Source organism: Carettochelys insculpta, chromosome 1 (assembly GCF_033958435.1).
Source record: "Carettochelys insculpta isolate YL-2023 chromosome 1, ASM3395843v1, whole genome shotgun sequence".
In the NCBI taxonomy this organism is placed as follows: domain Eukaryota; kingdom Metazoa; phylum Chordata; order Testudines; family Carettochelyidae; genus Carettochelys; species Carettochelys insculpta.
Genome location: NC_134137.1, coordinates 260,768,683 through 260,788,595, shown reverse-complemented (window position 1 = coordinate 260,788,595; position 19,913 = coordinate 260,768,683). Strand labels below are relative to the sequence as shown.

Below are 19,913 nucleotides of genomic sequence, written 5' to 3'. Positions count from 1 at the left end.
GTGGTACCACTGCAGTCCTGTTTGGTCTAATTCCACATGTATGTGTCATCTTCCTTCAATGGCACCTTGCTACTGCCTTAGAATGCACCCGGCATCTTCACTAGTGACTGGTGAACTCTGACTGTGTAAGGGTCAGATGTGTTCTGCCCCCACCTGCTGTACTTTGAAAACAATTACAAAAGACACTGGGCTATCTTAGTGGATTGCGTCCATTGTTTGATGAGTGTTAGTCAAACAGCATACCCCTCTGGAAACAACTTGAATATACCTTATACAAAAGCTTCCCGCATTCTGGCAAAGACGAAATGCTGACTGACTGCTTTTAAGGCACAAAAGTAAGCGCCCTGCAGACAAGTATATTGTGCGGGTGTATGCCCTAAATGGAGTAATCTCCTGGGTCTCCTTTCTTCCTGGGGGCTCATGCTACTTCTGTGAGAGTTGCACTTTTTCATGGTAAGTTATCTGTTTGGACAGACGCCTTATCATGTGGCATACCTATTTTTCCCTCAAGCATGCTTTATTGGAAATAAGGTGACCCTTTAAGCTCTGCAGAAGATAGATACCTCCAGAATGGTGACTGACCACTACAATACTGTTTGGCAAACACATTTTTATATACCTCATGATTCCTATTAATACAGAGAGAACATTAATATCTTATGATGGTGATGTTAGGGCTAACTGTGGACTATAACATCTTTTAATTGCCATCAGTGTTGTCTGATGACTAAACTAGGGAAAAAGAATTTATCATGTTCTGTTCTGCCACAGACACTTGATGTGGCCTTAGCCAAGTCACTTAATTTCTCTGTGCCTCATTTTCCCCACTTGTAAAATGTGTTTATCTCCCCAGTCACAAGTGATACGATGAGCTCACTTCACCAAATACTTTGGGCACAGAGTAATATGTAGATCAGAAGTGGTAGTGGCAAATGAAAGATTCCATTATATGTTTACAATGAAATAACACAAAAAGCATTTAATCATATTCATCTGTCATCAATAGTTTTATAATTGGAATAGTGGGAGTGTAATTGAAGAGTTCTTGGCACTTAAATGGTTTTCTCATTCATTATTCTTTATTTTCTAGACATTAATATCACTTTATTTAACATTGTCTTAGGCAACATCCAGCCAGGAACCTATATTCAGTCTATTGTATACACTAAAACTATAAAGAACAGTGTCTTGTGGCCAGGCTGTCTGTATCCATACCAAATTGTATTCAATTAACTGTTTCTATGTGCTATCAATAGTTAATAATGGAAGGTGGATTGATTTATGCCAACTTGTTGGGAAGCTTTTTAAACAAAAATTAAGTAATTCTTTTATTGCATAAACTTTGAACCATTTTGAGTAAATATAAATCTATGAATTACAAATGGAAAGCAAATTGCTAATGCATTCACTCAACATGTACAAGATTTATATTAATTACCCTTTAAGACGTTTATCCTTTTTATAGGTCACTTCCTGTATTACACATTTTAGGTGAACACCACTGTACTGAAATAAGCCATGCTGTTTTCCACATTTCTTTCAAGGAAAGGGAGTCTGGGGACAGATCGCGTGGCCTGATAGCACCTTTTCTCTTTAAAAAAATAGTTGTCTGAGAGCAAAATGCCTGCTTCCCTTCAGGGAAGGGAGGGTCAACTCCATTTGTGACCTCTGTTCTTCCCCCCATGCTTTCTCCTTTCTCTGCTTACCTTACCTATTTGAAACTGCTGCTCATCATGGATGAATGGGATTTCAAGCCATGTTTCTGAACAAATGTTTTAAATGAGCTCACCAATGACAGGTATGGAAAATTTCCCCTTGTTAAGGGGGAAATGCAGGCAACAGAGTTAAACTGTTCATTTTCTGCCTCCCATCACCCTGGGATGGGAGAAGTTTTTTGCTTCTTGCTAGGTTGCAGTGCCTCAGCCTCACTGAAAAAGGAAAGAAGGCCAGGCATACACTTGTGCTAGTAGGTGTGTGAGAAAACCTCTTCCAGGTTTACTTTTGAGGCCTTTTAAGAACAAAATAATGAGAATTGACTGTAGGGAAAATTGGTGCAGAAAAATGAAACTTCTGCAGAAAAATCAAAAGACAAATTTGTTTGTGATTGTGGTGGTGGCTGCAGGGAAATGGCCTGACTCGGGGCGAGCAAATGTTTTACGTTGGGCTCCACTTTTTGTCCCTGCTATTAGCAGCTGCAGGCCTCTAATATGTCTTATTAATATGCCCCCCCCGCAACATGTCTAATGTAATCCAAACTGATGGAAATCTCAGTTATGTTCATGTGAACAAACCCCTTTTGGAATATGTAAGAAAATAAGTCTGTATAATATAAAACTTTACTCATCGGTATATAAATGTGACTACACGTATGTACCTAAAAACAGTAATGTATTTCAACATTTTGAATGAGATGGATGAGCCTGACACATAGCACCCAATCGTGCTGTGCCCCCCTTACGAAATTTTCACACACACACACACACACACACCCCATTTGCTCACCCCTGGCCTGACTGATCTGGAGAATGGCACTCACTCTGGTGCAGTACTCCTCCAGCCACCTGGGGCTTCCTGCTCTTGGTCTGCCAAGGGAGTATAGTAAGGAATTTCATCTTTGTTTCTCTCTTCCCTTCTTAATAGGAACTGGAAGCTGCTCTTCACAGGGATGATGTGGAGTTTATCAGTGACCTGATTGCCTGCCTTCTTCAGGGTTGCTATCAGCGTAGGGACATCACGTGAGTAATTTTGAGTAAACTTCCTCTATAGTTTATACCTGTTTGCAAGGAATCTAACATAGCTACAGAGATGATACATTGGCTTCAGAATGATGCTACCTACAAATGATCTGCAGTCACCAGTGACCAGGCTAGGCTAGATTGCTCAATAAATGCAAGGAAGTTACACTTCTCTTTTACTCTAGCCCCTGCTTAAATCGCACATCTTTAATATTCACAGACCCCCGCTCTTAGTCAGATTGTTTTTTAAATACATTATCTTTCACCTGGGCCCACACACCTGTCTTGTACTTGAAGGGTTGTTTCTCTGCACTGTTAGCAATTAGGATAGTTCTATGTCCTTTTGTATTCTGTTCTCTGCCTGTTTTGATTATGCTATAATGTTTGAAAAAATGGCCATGGACTTTATCTGGAATAAGTCGAATGACAGGAGTGGAGAGTCAAATGGAGCAAGCTTGCTCTTCTTAGGAATAGCTAACCCTTAGCCTGTGACATCAGAATGTGACGTTGTTGGTATATTGCCCACAATTTGAGGTATCCTTGATGTTTAAAGACCCAGAGGCCCCTTTTTTTGTTAATATCCCCCTAGCTAGCCCTTAAAAACCAGCAGGAGAGATTTCTGTGCAGTATCAGGCTTTAGAAGAGCTCCCTCCGACAGCAAAGCAATATGCCGTCCCTTGCCCCAAAAGTGCTTTGTCATCAGTCACAAGTGAAGTCTGTGCTTCCTTCGCTGAATTCCTATGACCTTGAACTTAGAGCAGAGCATAATCCTGGAGATGAGGAAATTTGCTTGTGATGGTAGATGACTAAATAGGTTCCACTGTATGGATATACAACCTGAATCTGCAAGCAGCGGACTTAGAGGGTTGGGCCCACCCACGGAGCCAGACTGGTGCCTGCCATCCCTGAATGAATCTGAGATGGAGAGCAGGCTGATCAGGAAGCAGCTGACACTATAGATGCTGCTTCTTATCAGAATAACGGTAACAGTGGTGTGCAGTCCCCGCTGTGGATTTATGGTGTCAGGTGATTTCTATTTCTTCAATTAGAAGTGAAAAGGAACAATCTGCCCATCTTATCTCATGCTTCTTAGCCAGTGCAGGGTTGTTCCTGAAGTGTGCCTTTCAGTGTTTTGTCCTGGTTACTTTTAAATGTCTCAACCTGGAAGTTTCCATAACTTAGTTTAGAAGACTATTCTGTAGCTTAATGCCAACATGTGAGCCACCCTTAAATTGGTTTGAGTTTCCTTTTGGGGATTGCACCAATTTAACTACATCAGTTTAAAAAGTATTCAGGTAAATGAATACATCTTCTCTGCATAGATTAGGCCACAGTTAATGACGAGATGCAACAAGTGGAAGAAACAGACTTGACTGTAGAAGGGCACGAGAGGTAACACAAATCTGGTTTTGTGTAGGTTAGCCATGTGTTTGATGTAGCCCACAGATCTGTGACATTAGGCACGGTGGTACTACCTTTCTTAAACTATGATCCAGGGAACATTGGTGTTCCAGGAACGACTGGCAGGTGTACCATGAGCGTCTCACACTTTTTTGATACAATACACTGATGGTATATATTTTCTGTTACTAAAATCAGATACAATGTTACTTCTTCATTGCTGTGATACCTAATTCAATTACTTCATTTTGTTTTTGCTGTATAAGTTGCTGTTTGGGTGTTTTGTTTTGTTTTGTTTTTTAAAATTTCATAGGTGTTGTACATAAAAAATACTATTATTTGGTGTTCTGTGGTGTCAAAAAGTTTAAGAAACACTGCTCTGGGGTATGCAACCATAGAGGCAAGCCAGTCTCATCCATCAGAGTTAGGGTTGGTGTGCCTCTATCTCTGAGCACCAGATTTCATCTGTTCATCTGGCTGTAGGCATGTAGACGAGATCCTCCATGCTGCAGAACTAACTTAAAGAAGAAGAAGAAGATAAGGGGAAAAAAGGCCTTTAAAACACCACAGGTTGTTTGGGTCTGTCTCTGTAGACCGAGAAAGCTTCCATTCTCAGTTGTGGGGCTCTCTGTGCCCCCTGCTCAGACATCCTAGGTGCAGCTTGGCAGAGAAGGCTAAGACGAGAAGGAAATCAGGCACCCCATAAGTGCTCAGGCAGGGGCAGGAATACTTGCAGCCTCCTTCTCTGAACAGGAGAGCTCCCAGCAAACAGTGACAGCACTTCAACGGCAAAATCCTCAGTCTGGTACAGGCCTCAGCACCAGCAAGCAGCAGCTCTCTCTTCCCACCAACCCCATGCTGTCAACGTGGCTGAGGAGTATAGTTGGAAGCTCAATATAAAAAGGCCACCCACTCAGCCACTGGAGCCTGCACTCATGGCCCTGCCTGCTAACCACAGAGCAGCTTCCCAGCACTTCCCTACAACTACTGCAACAACAGGGAGTTACTGACAAGGAGATAGAGCAAGACGAGCTTGCCCAGTCCTTCCCTCCCCTCACACTGGCTAAGTGAACATTGCAAACTGCACTTAGGAGGACTGGCGATGCCTCAGATGACCCATAGTTATAAATCCCTCCCCATATCCCTGTGAAAGTAGAATGGGGGTTTTCCTGCTTCACCTAAAGACTGGACTGCCCTCCTCACCTGCCGCTGCAAGTCACCATGTCCAGAGCATTTAGCTGTTGTTACTAGCCGCTACTGTGGTCTTGGTTATTACTCCCAGCTTCTGGGTTACAGGTTGCCGTGCCTTGCTTGCACCGCCTTTCCCCAGCACATGTCTAGGGAGAGATAAGGCAGTAAGGGACCTCTTCGCTCTATCGTTTTTCTTTCTACCTCGCACTTTCCTCTGCCCTCCATTTCATAAGGCTCCTCACTGTGGACCAGGCAAAATGTGTCCGAGCGTCATTACCAAAGCTAAATGTGCCTTTTTCCCTAGTGCTCATGGACGCGTCCTTTCTAACAGGGAGAGATTTTTTTTTTTATTCCTAAAAGTGGCAGATGGAGGCAGGCCTCATCTCAGCCCCTTTCAGTCGTGAAAATTGCCAGGTGCCTCAGTCCAACAAGAATAAATAAATAAAAAAGAGCCGACATCTGATACCCTAAATACCCCCACATGCTTTCATGAGCAGTGTTTACAAGGGCGACCGGTACTGCAGGTATGGTCCCTCTCAGCCTATCAATAAATCACATGACCTAAGGGCGTCTTCCTGAGGAAGAGGAGTCATTGGAGCCTGCAGACAGCCACCATAGGTCCCCTATGCACGGGAGCAATAGAATCTGCCCCTTCTCGTCACAGGAACAAGACCGTACTGTATCCTATACCTAGTTTCCTCTTACTCTTGCAAAAAGCTAGGGGTATATAGCATGCCGTGTTGTTGTAACCACGGCGGTTCCAGAGTAATAGAGAGAAAAACCAAGGGAGGCATGTAACAGCTTCTGTATGAAGAAAGATTAATAAGACTGGGACTTTTCAGCTTGCAACTAAGCGGGGACATGATAGAGGTCTATATAAAATCACAAATCATGCATAGAAAGCGAATAACAAAGTGTTATTTACACTTTCTCATAAATAAGAACCTGAGATGGAAAAAGCACCCAAAAAGTTATTTGAGGAAAAAGTGTAGCTGCTTTTGGTTGGGGAGAGTGGGTGGGCAAGGCGAAGGTCATTAAGTACAAGACACTGGTGTCCCTGTGGAAAACTACTTGAGAAAAAGGACACACACATACATCGCATCTAGATTGTACTTAGGTATCCAGAAGTGAAAGCAGCTGCACTTTTACTCAAGTAACTTTTTGAGCACTTTCCCAACTCTGATAAGAACTAGAGGTCACCAAATGAGATTAATAGGCCACAAGTTTAAAACAGTGTGTCCAAGTCATTTTGATTTATAATGCTTTCCTTCAAAGCACTTGCAACTCCTCCCAGCTTGGTATTATCTACAGACTTCATAAGTGTACACGCCATGCCATTATGAGGTAATTATTTTTTATTGAACCAAATTCTGTTGGTAAGAGACACAAGCTCTTCCAAAGACAAGCTCTGTATGTGCTCAAAAACTTATATCTCTCACCAAGAGATGGCAGCACATAAGATAGTATGTCTTTCTTCTTGTGTCTTAGAAGTTTTCAGAGCAGGTCTTGACATCAAATATCTCAGCAGACCCATGAAGAAATCCAAATTCAAGATCGATATTATAAAATCTGCGTCATCTGCCATCAGTAAAGAGGACTGTTTGATATCAGTAGATGTTCAAAGAACCTATCTCCATATTCCAGTTTCACAGACTCTCAGATTCATGAACTTTGCTCTGGGTGAATAACATTAGCAATGTAGGTCCTTGCCCTTTGGCTTAGCAGTAGCAAAGCAAGATTAAAGTGCTGGTGGGGTGTTCATATAAACTCTTTGGTGAGAGGATATGTGTGCCTGACTGCCTCTTTGTGGGGAATGGTCTCACCCTAGAGTTCATCAGTAAGAATGCTGTGGAATCATGGTCATGTGACAGAGTTAGTCAGCCATTTCCCAATCTCTTAAGTGGGAAGAGCCACCATCTGCTACAAGGCTCTTTACTGCAGGAAAGATGGAAGGAGTTGAGAAGTATTATCAAACCAGCGAGTCTCTCAAGGGAAGTTCTCATTTTATGTTTCTCTCTCTGCTGGGATCAGTGGTCCTCCGCAGGGTTATTCTTAGTGGTCCTGTGTTTACATGAAGCCACCACAGAGCTTCCTCTTCCCCCTCCCTCATCAATCCCTTATTTACCTCTTAGCAAAAGTATCTCAGGCCATGAGGATTCTTGGATCAGATGGTGGACCAGTCTAAGAAGATTGAAGTTAGGTATTTCAGCTGGAGAACCAGTTGGAACTGTCATCACAGATTCAAGCCTGGAGGGCTGGGTGTTCACCCTGGGTCAAGGGCTAAGGGATCTAGTCCAAATAGTGGAGCAAGCATTGGTTAAAGTGATGAAAACTCAGAGGAATACAATATGGTTTTGAGGCTTTAATCCCAAATCTGGACATCCCTTGTGCTGATCAGAAATCCCTCAGCTATGTTATACATCAACAGACAAAGGGAACAAAATCTACATTCCTCCTGATGACTTAGGCAGACGGGCATCTGCAGTCAATTTGTTCCCATCACTTCAAATGGGAAACTGAATGTTATGGTTGACTGGCTCTGCAGGCAAAAGTGGAGTGACATAAAATAGGAACTGTGCCCAACAATGTTCTGTCATCTGGTACAGAAATTTGGTGCCCAGCAGTAGATCTGTTTGCTTCTCATTTGAAACACAAGGCTTCCATGCTTTTAAACTCTCTTGCACGTGGAATGACAAGGTGCATTGTTGCAAAGGTGGCCAAAAGGATATCTTACCTGCCTTCCCTCCTTTTTCTTCTTCTTACCAGAATGGCACACAAGATGAGAGGAACAGCACTGTTAATTCTGATAACCCCATTCTGGCCAAGGCGGCCTTGTTTTTCTGACCTCCTTGACATGGTAAAAATACCTTTATCTGATTTTCACCCAGAAGTCCCTGATATTGCAAGGGACTCTTGCAAGGGGCAAGCATACAGGAGAATCCAGACAACTGAGCCTATGCGTCTGGTTCTTAAACAGAATGTCTTACGCCAAACAGGATGTTCAGAGAGTCAGTATCCACACTTTTAGCTTCAAGAAATAAATAACTAATTCATTGTATTCAGGGCCTTACGGAGATTTACCCAGTGGTACCAGGACAAATGTCTCACCCTTGAATTTGCACTGGTGTCACAGATTCTCAGATTTCTGATCACAACAGACTCAGACTAGTCTTGTCAGTTATCAGCACTGAAGTCAAGTCACTCTTTTGTCAGAAATCTTTAGTGCAATAAACCAGTAATGCATGTCACACGAAGCAGATATCCAGTGTTTTTCTTAGGAAAGCAGCATCTATTCTGCCTCCCGCTGGAATGCATGAAATGTTCTTTCTGGGTTCTTACCTGGTTCTCAATGCCATTACAGACACTCTGTTTGAGCATTACTTTCTAACTATTAAAATGGCCTATCTGATAGCAATCTTGTCTGTTCGCAGTGTGCCCCTGAGACGGAAGCTCTTTTCCTGGAGCCTGAACACTACATGCCTTAAGGGTGGAGTGGTACACAGTATCGATTCTGCCTTCATACTAAAGATTAACCCCAAGCTCCACAGAGCACTGAAAGTTGTTCTCCCGTCCTACTGCCCAGTTCAGTCACGCTCCAAACAGAAACTGTGGCACAGTCCAGATGCCTGCTAAGCTCTCAGTGAATGTGTTCATCACACTGCTCATGTCAGAAGGACAAATGCTTTGTTTGTGCTTTATTATCTAATGTCAGTGGAAAAGAAGGTATCAAAATCCTCAGTTTCTGGATGGCTGCGATTTTGTATGAGAAGCATGTAAGTCTGAAAGGCCATGTCTACACTAACACAAATCTTTGAAATGGCCGTGAAAATGGCCATTTTGAAGATTACTAAGGAGGCGCTGAAATGCATATTCAGCACCTCATTAGCATGCCGCCGGCCACGGCTCTTCAAAATTGTCGTGTTTCAGCCCTGCCCGGCTCATCCAGATGGGGGGGCCTTTTTGAAAGGACCCCGCCAACTTCGAAATCCCCTTATTCCTATCAGCAGATGGGAATAAGGGGATTTCGAAGTTGACAGGGTCCTTTTGAAAAGGATCCCTATCAGGACGAACTGTATGGGGGCAAAACGCAGCCATTTCAAAGAGCTGCGGCTGGCAGCATGCTAATGAGGCACTGAATATGCATTTCAGCTCCTCATTAGCAATCTTTGAAATGGCCATTTTGAAGATTTCTCTTAGTGTAGAAGTAGCCCAAGTGTGACTCTGTCTTCTAGTAAGTATCAGAGCTCACTTTCTGAGCTGTAGTGGCATCAAGGGCACAAAGATAACATGTCAGACAAGAAAATCTGTGACTCAGACATCTTCTCATCTATTCATACCACCTTCAAAATTCTACAGGGTGGACTTCAGCATTATCTGATGTTGTTCTTGGTAGCTGAGCGCTCCTCACTGTGGTATCCCAGTAACTCTTAGGAAGGGGTTCTCCTTTTTCACTTTTGTACGTAATTGTATGTTTTTCCTCCTCTTCTGTGGATAGTGCTGTGCAAAACCCAGTATGATAGACTTGTGGTCCTGAGTATGAACAAGAATAGGAAAATTTTTCCAACTCTTGCATGAAAATTTCCTTTCTTGGAGTAATGAAGTCCACGGATCATGCCTATCTTGAATGGACTATTAATTTGAAAATATTGGATTATTAATTGGCATATAAATTATTCAGGAGAACTGTTCTCTTTACTCTCAGCTCCTAATTTTCCTTACAGGTCTAAGAGTGCTTAGTTTTCCCTTGGTATGTAAGTGTGGCATTTGACAATTTCTCAGAGGTGGCATGAGCCATGCCACCAAGCAACTAGTGGACAGATGTGGTCTTCCTCCAAAGCTACATAGAGCAGAATACCCAGTGTTATGCTTCCATGGATCTCATTACTCCGAGAAAGGAAATTTTTAGGTAAGACATGGATAAATATTCCCATTACCCCATCTGACAGTGTTCTGTAGACACCACAGTACAAGTGAATTTGAAGGAGGATTAGCTACTGGCCATTTGTTTTATGGGGGAGTGGGTTATGCTGTTCATAAGAGGTGATGTGAGAAAAAGCACTGAGATTCTTGTAGGAGATATGAACAGTGAAGCCTGAGAAAATTAGAAATAAAGGCAGCAGTCATTTATACAGTTATGTGTAAAGAAGGGCTGAATTGTGTTGGGCCTCCAGCTTCCTGTCCTTAGATTTTGGATGATGCTGAAGAGAAGGGAGAGTCTGTGTGGGTGGGGCGAGAGAGGAATAGTGTGCCTGACCAAGACAAATTTCTGTGGGATTTCACTATGTGACCTCAGCTTTACAGTGAACCATGGATAACTACTTGTTGAGTATGTTTTTTCATCCAGTTATGCACCCATCTTACAGTAATTTGTTGTAGACCACATTTCCGTACTTTGTTTATGAGACTATCATGTGGATAATTAAATTCAAGCTACATCACATCTGCTGCTTCACTCTGTCCACTCTGATGTTCAGAGTCCAAAACCTAGATACTAGGTTTGCCTTTCTCTACATCGTTGGTACCTCACAAGTTCACCATGAGTTCTCAAAGGAAATTGCAAATGCGATTGCTTCAGTTAGCTCCTTCAGCACCCTAGGATTAATGTCACCACGGCCTGCTAACTTGAATACATCTAACTTATCTAAATAGTCTTTACCCTATTCTTTCCTTATTTTGGATTGTGTTTCTTCTCCCTAGTTAAAATTAGTTGTATTGAATATCTGGTCACCATTAACCTCTTTAGTGAAAACTGAAGCAAAACAGGCATTAAGCACCTCAGTCATCTTTTCATCAGTTATTAACTCACCTTCCCCATTAAGTAGAGGATTTACACTTTCTTTCATCTTACTCTTGTTTCTAATCATTTGTATAAAGAACCTCTGCTAATTTACTTTTGTGTCCCTTGTTAGGTTAACTCATTTTGTACCTAAGCCTTTCTCATTTCATCCCTGTGAGCTTGTGTTGTTCTTTTGTGTATCTCCTTAGCAGTTTGTCTGTTTCTACTTTTTGTAGGAGCCCTTTTTTTAATTTTTAGATCATTAAGAGCTTCAGATGGAACAATATGGGCCTCTTACTATTCTTCCGATCTTTTGTTCCTGCTGGTTAGTTTGCAAATGTGCTTTTAATATCCGTTTCTCCATCTATATACTACTATTTAACTGCTTCTCGGTGTTGAAATGATTAATTAATTTTGTATAGTACTTTACCTCTTCACCATACAAAGTATTGTGTGCTTACATTTTCTCACAGTTTTCTGATTGCAGGCTGTGGTTCTCTGCATGTCTGTTTGGACAGCATGTGGAATTCATGACTGGATTGGAGCTGCTTGACTTTAATCATGCAGAAGTGAAAAACTGTAAAGTACTTTGGCTAATTTTGATTTTGTAAAAAAAACATAACTATCTAATAGCCCTTTTATTCTGCTTATTTACCATCTGATGTATTTTTCCAAACTGAATCCTAATCAAATGATAAGCTTTACAATAAAAGGTGAATTTTAGATATCTAACCTCCTCTTCCCCTTTCAAGCTCTTCTTTATAAATCATACTGGTCAATGTTAATATGCTACAATAGCAGATGTGTTTTGCCCCAGCAGACTTGATGTCCACAAGGTCATAATCTCCTGCTTCTACCTCATTTAATGTATTTCCCAAACCACTTGCTTTTGTGTACAAACCTTTAAGTGTTTATGGCTTCTTACTATTGCAAAAATTAATCCAGGAAGAAAAATCACTTACTTAGAATATGCAGTTTAAACAAGGAAACTATAAAGTGGTATTTTAAAAATACTTGATTTTTTTCCTCCCCAAAATGTCCACTGATACAAATTGGGCAGCTGCATAAATCCCCGCGGGCTACCACTTTAATGCCAACAGGAAATGCAGCATGATGACTTGTATCAAGACAGGAAGATCAGAGCTGCAGCTAAAGGCAAAGGGCACAGCAGGAGACTTCTACAGCTGTTTTTAAGTAAGAAATGGCCATGTCACATGGATGGACACATTAAACTAAAATAATCCAGAAAATCTCCTGCTGTTCCCCATGTTTCTGGCTGGAATTGTGAAAAATTATTGTACTGACCACATAGCTGTTTCTTGTTTTGTTATTTCACATTTAAATTTTCATGTTTTAACATTGTAAAGAAACTGGGATTTGATTATTTTGTGTTGAAAATTATTTTATATTTTATTACTGTCCCTTCAAATCTCCTTTTTAATTTCACCTTTTGTTATAAAACTTGCAATTTTATTAGGATTCCATTTGCAAAAATATGTCAGTTGGTAAATAAACAGAACCCTTTGCTTTCTACTTCTTTGCCTTGGCATTTTTCGGCAAAGGCAATTGGTACCTCCCCTGCTTTGATGGAGACTAATTCACCCCTCATCATAGACAGCATTAATGTGCTCCATGAATCCCAACCTCTTCTCTTTTCTACTTTCTTCACTAAAGCATTGGAAAAATTTCCAAACAGAGATCATCTGGGTTGACCCCATCTTCAGCTCTGTTTCCAGATTCCTACAGTCAGCTTTGAGCATGTCCTGTTAACATGTTTTGTTCCATCATGGAAAACAAGGCGACATTCCATAACATTCTTCAGGCTCTCCTTTACTCCCCTGTCATGTCATTTGTCCTGTTGCCCAGAATCACATACCTCTGAGTTTTCATTCAGGATTACTTATTTACACTTCTATTCATATGACTCTTCTTCAGGGCTTGCCATCTAATCACTGGCTAAGCTACCATCTTGGGAGGAAGGTTGAGGACAATCTGATCATCGCCTGTTTATCAAGGACACAATATATGTTGTTACTGACCAGGTTTAACGGCTATGTGTATTTCGCTTCTTCCTTTCCTTTCACAACATTTTTCTGTCTTCATTTTCATGCATGGAGGAGGTCCTTCAAGCACTACCTCCAGGACTACTTCTCAGCTGTTTGCTTTATGAATAAATGTTATCAGTTGTGCCCTTTGGTGACTGTGTCTCAACTAGGATATGACATTTATGATAGATGTGGCAATTTCCTGCAAAATCTTTGGAAAACTTTATTCAATTACATTTAGGTGTCTGTGGGGTCCATTGTATTAAATGCAAATGTTATGTTTCATTGTGAACCCTGGGAATTGTGAACTTCAAAGGACTTCCCTGAACAATGGGCCAGACGAGAGTGGACATTTAGAGAAACAGTGTCAAGTGGTTCACCAGGGACTGTCTAGGGGGGGAGATGAATTCAAATTCCCACCTCTCGTTATGCAAACACCCAGCCTTTAAAAGCTTCGCCCTTATGAGGGGACCACTGTCTACCTGATTATGGCTGTTACAGGAATCTGAAGATCAGAGACCCAGAATGCATAAAGGAAAGATTAACCTGTTCAAGGGCTGGCATGTGCTTGTTCTGAGCTAAAGCTCTTATGGACACAGAAAAAATCCCTCTATGGGGTTTGAAGGACTGACTCCCCTACCAGAGCCCTACTGGAGTTGGGGTGTTGGTGGGGAGATGGTCTCTGGTAAACTTATTTGCATAATGTAGATTATTTTATTGGTTTTTAAAGCTCTTTTCACTCCAGTGCTTTCACCTTAATAACAAATATGCTTATTTATAGCTTTGTAGTCACTTACAACTGTGGGCAGAGCACAGATGCCAGCCTGCTTAGGCAGTCTGGCTTGCTGGGAATAACACAGTGTAGGCAAGGAGCCTGTGCCGCCTGGGAAAATCTCAGCTGGGAGGGAGACAGGTACAGCTGTCCACCCAACAGATGTGACAGATGACGATCTGGGGTGGGTACTCTTGGTAGATCTCAGAGATGAAATGCAGCTGCAATTGCCCTGAACTGTGACAAGGTTGATTAGCTAAACGAGGGTGCTAGCTAGCCTTTAGCCTTTTTTCCTGTCTCAGTAAAGCCAGTGGTAGTATTCAGGCTCCCTGTGAATACGGTGAAGGGAACTTTATGAAAAACTAAAATGGAATATCCCAGTGGTCTAGTGGACTTATCTATGCAATCTGTGCAATCATCTCTGGGGCCAGAGAACCAAACCGAATCCCAACAGACATGGGGAATACACTGTTTGGAAACAACTTAACCAGCATTTACTGTCGTGCTCCTGATCCTTTCTGTAATAACTAAACCAATGGCTGGCATAACAGAAAACCCCAAACAAGCTCAAAGTCAGACTTACAAAGTTGTGGTGGGCTCCTGACAGGACGGATGGGAGGACATGTTCCTTGCCCTAAAGAACTTTGAAACTAATTCTTGACATGAGACAAGGAAGAGATTAGAAGGAAGCAAGGTTGAAGGTTACAACAATAATTCACATGGTTCAAAAGTGAGTGGACAGCGTGGCAGAGTTAAATTATGTGAGCGTGAATAGAGTTAGATAAATACATTTCTTGGACATATAGACGTTGTGTTAGAAATCAGTCTTAAAGCAGAATCAGTGATTGGCGACCAAGTCAGGAAGCACATTCTGTGCCGGGGGTGTGGAATAATGAGCTGAGATTGCGGGAGAAGTGGACAAATGGAGCATGAAGGTCGGTGAGTGGAGTGGGACATGCTAAGAAACTGAGTCACTCAGGGAGAGTTTTATGCAGGGCACAGAGAGTACGAGAAGGAGATGGTGCAGGCGTCTGAGCCAATGAGGGGTTTCAGAATGTGAGATGATGCGATCAGATTGCACAGCCGTGAAGGTGCTGGACAGCAGCATTTACCATGAGTGTAAGAGAGAGTGATGCTGGGAGTGAGGGTAGCCTGTGAGGAAGAAGACAGTAATTGAGATGGGAGTGAAGTCCCTGGGGGAAGGATTTGGCTGCTGGGATAGAAAGAAAAGGATGGCCATTCAGATTCTTTGTGCAGCAAGATATGACAGGGTTTAGGCACAGTTCTGATGTGAGGGACATGAAGTCGAGGAAGAATTAATGACTCCCCCCACCCTTGGTGCGGGAAGACTGTGCTATTGTCAGCAGTAACAGGGGCCTGAGAGAGTTGATGGAAAACATGCATGAGCAAGTTTAAACTGCTAGGAAGACATAGAAAGACATTGGAAACTAAATAGTTCAAATGCTGTTCGTGTCTAGGGACAACAAAATTATGGGACTATTACTGGCTTAAAAGCCAGTCTACAGGATACTTACCCAGGCTAACACAGTAGCTGTCAAGTTTTTAGTCTACGGTTCCCTGGGATTCTCTGTCTCTTGACTGTTGAAGTGGGGGCTGCTTCCCACACACTTTGTGGAGGATTTTGTGTTCAGCACAGTTGGTCTGCCAGACTGAGCACTTAGCCAGACATTGAATCATATCTTCAGCCCAGGGATGGTTACGGGCGTATTAAACCCTTCTCTTGTCTACTCTATCCCCCACCTCTAAGCAGAGATGTAAAGGATTTTTCCTCTCATGCATGAATTCATCCTCACAGGGTGCCAAATACAGTGAACATCCTAGGGTTGGAGATGTTGCGATGCAGGGCCAGGAGTGTACTGACAGTTGTGGTTTCCCCAGTGACTGCTGTCTTCAGCCGTACACTCTCTGGGCCTACTCTTATTTATTTGTATTTTTGTTGCAGATTTTGTCATGGACCAGGACTCTGTTCTGCTAAAATGGCCCCTATCCTTTCACTCATGGTCCAGCCGCTGGACACAGGCAGTTGAAATGCTGGACACTAGAGGCTGTGGAATTACTGAGGTATTCCCAGACAGCCGTGTTCAAAACAAACCCATCTTCCTCAAAATAGACACTTCTCCTAATGGAAGAAGCCAGTGAAGGGCAACTAGGTCTACTAGAAATCAAGGCTAATACTTTCAAGGCCAGTACTGAGTTTTGAAAATTAAGCTCCTAAACAAGTCCTGATATCTGTCAGCCCCTAAACTGCCAAACACCTGCATTTCTTTGGTTTGAAAAGATGTGCCCAAATTCCTCTTTTCAGAGAAGGCAACCTGACCACACTGAAGCATGAAGTCATCTGATCGGTTCTCCATAATCTAACTTCATGTCAACTCTACCTCTGTCTCCCAACCTTCATTTTCCTGGGCAGAATTATTGAAGGTGAACAAACGCCTTATCTCTACCAGCAAAACCTTTCACAGGCAGGCTTCGGACCAGCTCATGACACTTTTATTGCTCTGGCATAGGTGATTGATTTCTTTATGGCTGCGTACAGGGGACATGTCTCTGTGTTCACAATACTCACTCATAACAGGCAGTTGAACGCTCTGAACTACTGATTTAGCAGCCTTGTCTGTTCTCTGTCAGAATAGGAGGTGTCTCAGTGTGGCAATGACACGATGTGGGCGCCAACTCCCAGCAGCAGATCTGTTTCTCAGGAGACACAGAGCCATCCTCCAAATGTGACCCAGTGCTGGAAGGAAGTGGAAGAAATGCAGCCAACACAGGGTAAACCCTGCTAGTACTAGCAAGGGGAGATGCGTTCAAGATCTGGTCAGGAGTTCGACCTAATAATCTATTGTGGGAATTTGCCTTCTGTCAAGCTAGTGCGTAAGCTGTGAGTCAGGGACAAGAGATGCCTTCTCTCATCCTTACTCAGCCAGGAGACTCTAATCATTCCTCCTGGTTGAAGATCCAGCCCCAGTGTTCTGTGCTCATTGCTTCTGGTTGGAGAATTGCAGCCTACTAGATTGAGGGTTGTCTGCAAGGTCACATGGAAGCTCTTAACTAAGAAAGAGCAAAAAAACCCATACCAGAGCACAATACAGCCTTGATTCTCCTGCACGATAATGGGTATATGAGACATACGTTGCACTCTGTTCCGCATTACTTGAGAGTCCTGGTGGAAATCTAGTCCATTACTAGCTTTGATTGTCTAGCCTGCCCCTCCATCCCCAACCCATCAAAGCAGTGGTGCGCAACAGGCGCGCTCTGGTTGACAGAGATGGGGATGAATTATTCAGGCCCCCGAGACAGATCCTTTTCAGCAGAGGGCTGACCGGGGTACTCCTTAGAACTGGTGAGCAGAGTGAACCAAAACTCTTGGGACTGTGTTTGGTGCGGCATACCTTTTTACGTTAAGCCTTTCCCCACCAAGCATTGGACAACAGCCTGGCATTGTTCTTCAGGGTTTTTTATATAATCGCAACCAAAACAGGAGGACAAAAGTGTAGGGGCCTTTGTGGACAAAATAGGCAGTCCTGATTCGTTTGCAGTGCCCAGATTCCATGGTGACAGGTGGTTAAAATACTTCTTGGTCCTATTTACTCTACAAGACAAAGCTATGTTTCAGCAGTCTCTGGAGACAACCATGTTACACCTGGAGATCCTCCCAACGGTAGTTTCTACACTGTCTGTAGGGCCTGAGACTGATGTGAAGGGATGTTGTTTTAAGGGTGGTAATGCTAAAAGTGCTGCAGGTGTGGGGCTAGGTGGGTTGTACATTGCCTGAGAAGTGGATGTAGGTTGGGGGAGGGTGGAGTGGTTTGGGGATTCGTTTACTGATTAAACTTCATGATGTAGTGTCCTGGGGATGTTTGACTGTCCTGTTGCAATAAATGATGACAGAATTTGCAGAAACATATGGCAAGCACAGGTCATATTACAATATATCTATGAAACATACATTGAAAACTATTCAAAATCTCTTGAATTTCCCATGTGTTGTGTGCAAAGAGTTGTTATTATTATTATTATTATTCACCTATCACTGCTGATTAAATGGTAGTCTTGGCCTTAGTGTTTTTATTAATATACTGTGTTAAATAATATTGTATTGAAAACAAAAGGATTCAGAAATTTTTGAAAAAGCTTCTTTTCCTTTAAGCTGATTAAGCTCCTCAGAAAAAAAATGCGGCTGCCCCAGCCAGAACTTCATCTTCAGCCACTCTTTTCTAAAACTAAAGTGTCTGTTGTTTGGTGATTTTTCCCCCACACCTACAGGAATAATTCACCCAGTAACTTGCTTCCCTATCTTGGAGTCCAATCATCATTTCCATTAAAATCACTGACAGACTTCCCTTGACTAATAACAAGTCCTGTGGTTCCCAAACTTTTCAGCACCATGCCCTCCTTTGATTTTTGAGAAACCCTCACGTCCCCTCCCCACTTCTTCTTTACCATCATCCAGTCCCCTTTCACAAAAAATACAATCTGTAATCTGAAATAAACACAAAAGCTTGATATAAAAAAGTTACTTAAAATTCAAAATAAGCACAAATAATTTTTCTTGGCTCCTTGTGGTTGCCTGGTGCAGCCACAGCTAGCCAGCTGTCTGAGCCCCATACCAGCTGCCCACCCAAGCCCCACGTTGACAAGGCCAGCTACTCACCTGCCATCCCAAGCCTCCCAAGCCCCACTCTGCTGGAGCTAGCCACCCAAGCCCTGCTCTGCTGGGGCTAGCCGCCTGAGCCCCATGAGTCCCACAAGCTGGCTGGCCACCTGAGCCCCGCAAGCCCTGCGAGCCGCCCGCCTGAGCTCCTCCCTGGCCCTTCCACAAAGCCAGGCACACCCAGTCTCCCATCTAACCCCATCTTCCTTCTTCCCCACCCCCCAACCCACACTCACTCTTATTTGCAGAAAGCAGCTAGCCCCACGTGGGTCTTTGCCGGCTGTCTGCTTTTTATAGTGGATGCGCTGGGTCGTCCACGTAAAATGGCAGGGGCTGAGAGCCGGAAGCAAAGGCCGGCTCTTGCTTCAGGTGGGGGGAATGATGGGGGGGCTGGGTCACCTTGTGTCCCCCCCCCCCCCGGGAATTTCTTTACACACACCCCAAGGAGGTCACGCCCTTCAGTTTGGGAAACCATGTTATAAACTAACATATTTTGGAGCATAAGCTTCTGTGGGCAAAGACCATGAAGGATTGGGCCTTTGGTCATAAAAACAAACCTCGATTTTAGGGTTTATTTTTGTTTCCTTAACTCTGATGGACTGACATGGCCCCTCATTTGCATTCTCCATCTGCCTCTCATCTTCTCCCATATCCAGGCCAGCAAGTAATACGGTTCCTCTCCATGTGCTCGCATGCCTACTCAGCTAAGGGCGGGCATATGATAGAGGTATATAAAAGTATGAGTGGTGTGGAAAAAGAGAGCAAGGAAAAATTGTTTACTTGTTCCCATAGTATGAGAACGAGGGGACACCAGATGAAATTAATGGGCAACAGATTTAAAACAAATAAAAGGAAGTTTTTCTTCACACAGTGCAGTTAGCCTGTTGGACTCCTTGGCTACATCTACACGTGCACGCTACATCAAAATAGCTTATTTCGATGTAGCGACATCGAAATAGTCTATTTTTTGATGAATAACGTCTACACATCCTCCAGGGCTGGCAACGTCGACATTCAACTTCGACGTTGGGCAGCACCACATCAAAATAGGTGCTGCGAGGGAACGTCTACACGCCAAAGTAGCACACATCGAAATAAGGGTGCCAGGAACAGCTGCAGACAGGGTCACAGGGCGGACTCAACAGCAAGCCGCTCCCTTAAAGGGCCCCTCCCAGACACAGTTGCACTAAACAACACAAGATCCACAGAGCCGACAACTGGTTGCAGACCCTGTGCATGCAGCATGGATCCCCAGCTGCCGCAGCAGCAGCCAGAAGCCCTGGGCTAAGGGCTGCTGCACACGGTGACCATAGAGCCCCAC

General features: G+C 43.2%; 1 protein-coding gene across 5 annotated transcripts in view; it reads left to right on the top strand.

The window, feature by feature from the left end:
- CECR2 (CECR2 histone acetyl-lysine reader) overlaps nt 1-19,913 on the top strand; it is a 151,848-nt gene that overhangs the window by 74,019 nt on the left and 57,916 nt on the right. For 4 of the 5 annotated variants that reach the window (XR_012647014.1, XR_012647015.1, XM_075005735.1 and 1 more), the window contains exon 2: nt 2,641-2,735. Coding sequence is in view for 3 of the 5 variants with exons in the window: in XM_075005735.1 (XP_074861836.1) it covers nt 2,641-2,735 (95 nt within the window). In the remaining 2 variants the exon portion in view is untranslated. Of the gene's footprint in view, nt 1-410; nt 454-2,640; nt 2,736-19,913 lie in introns of those variants that run through there. The other variant, XM_075005740.1, reaches the window with a different exon arrangement.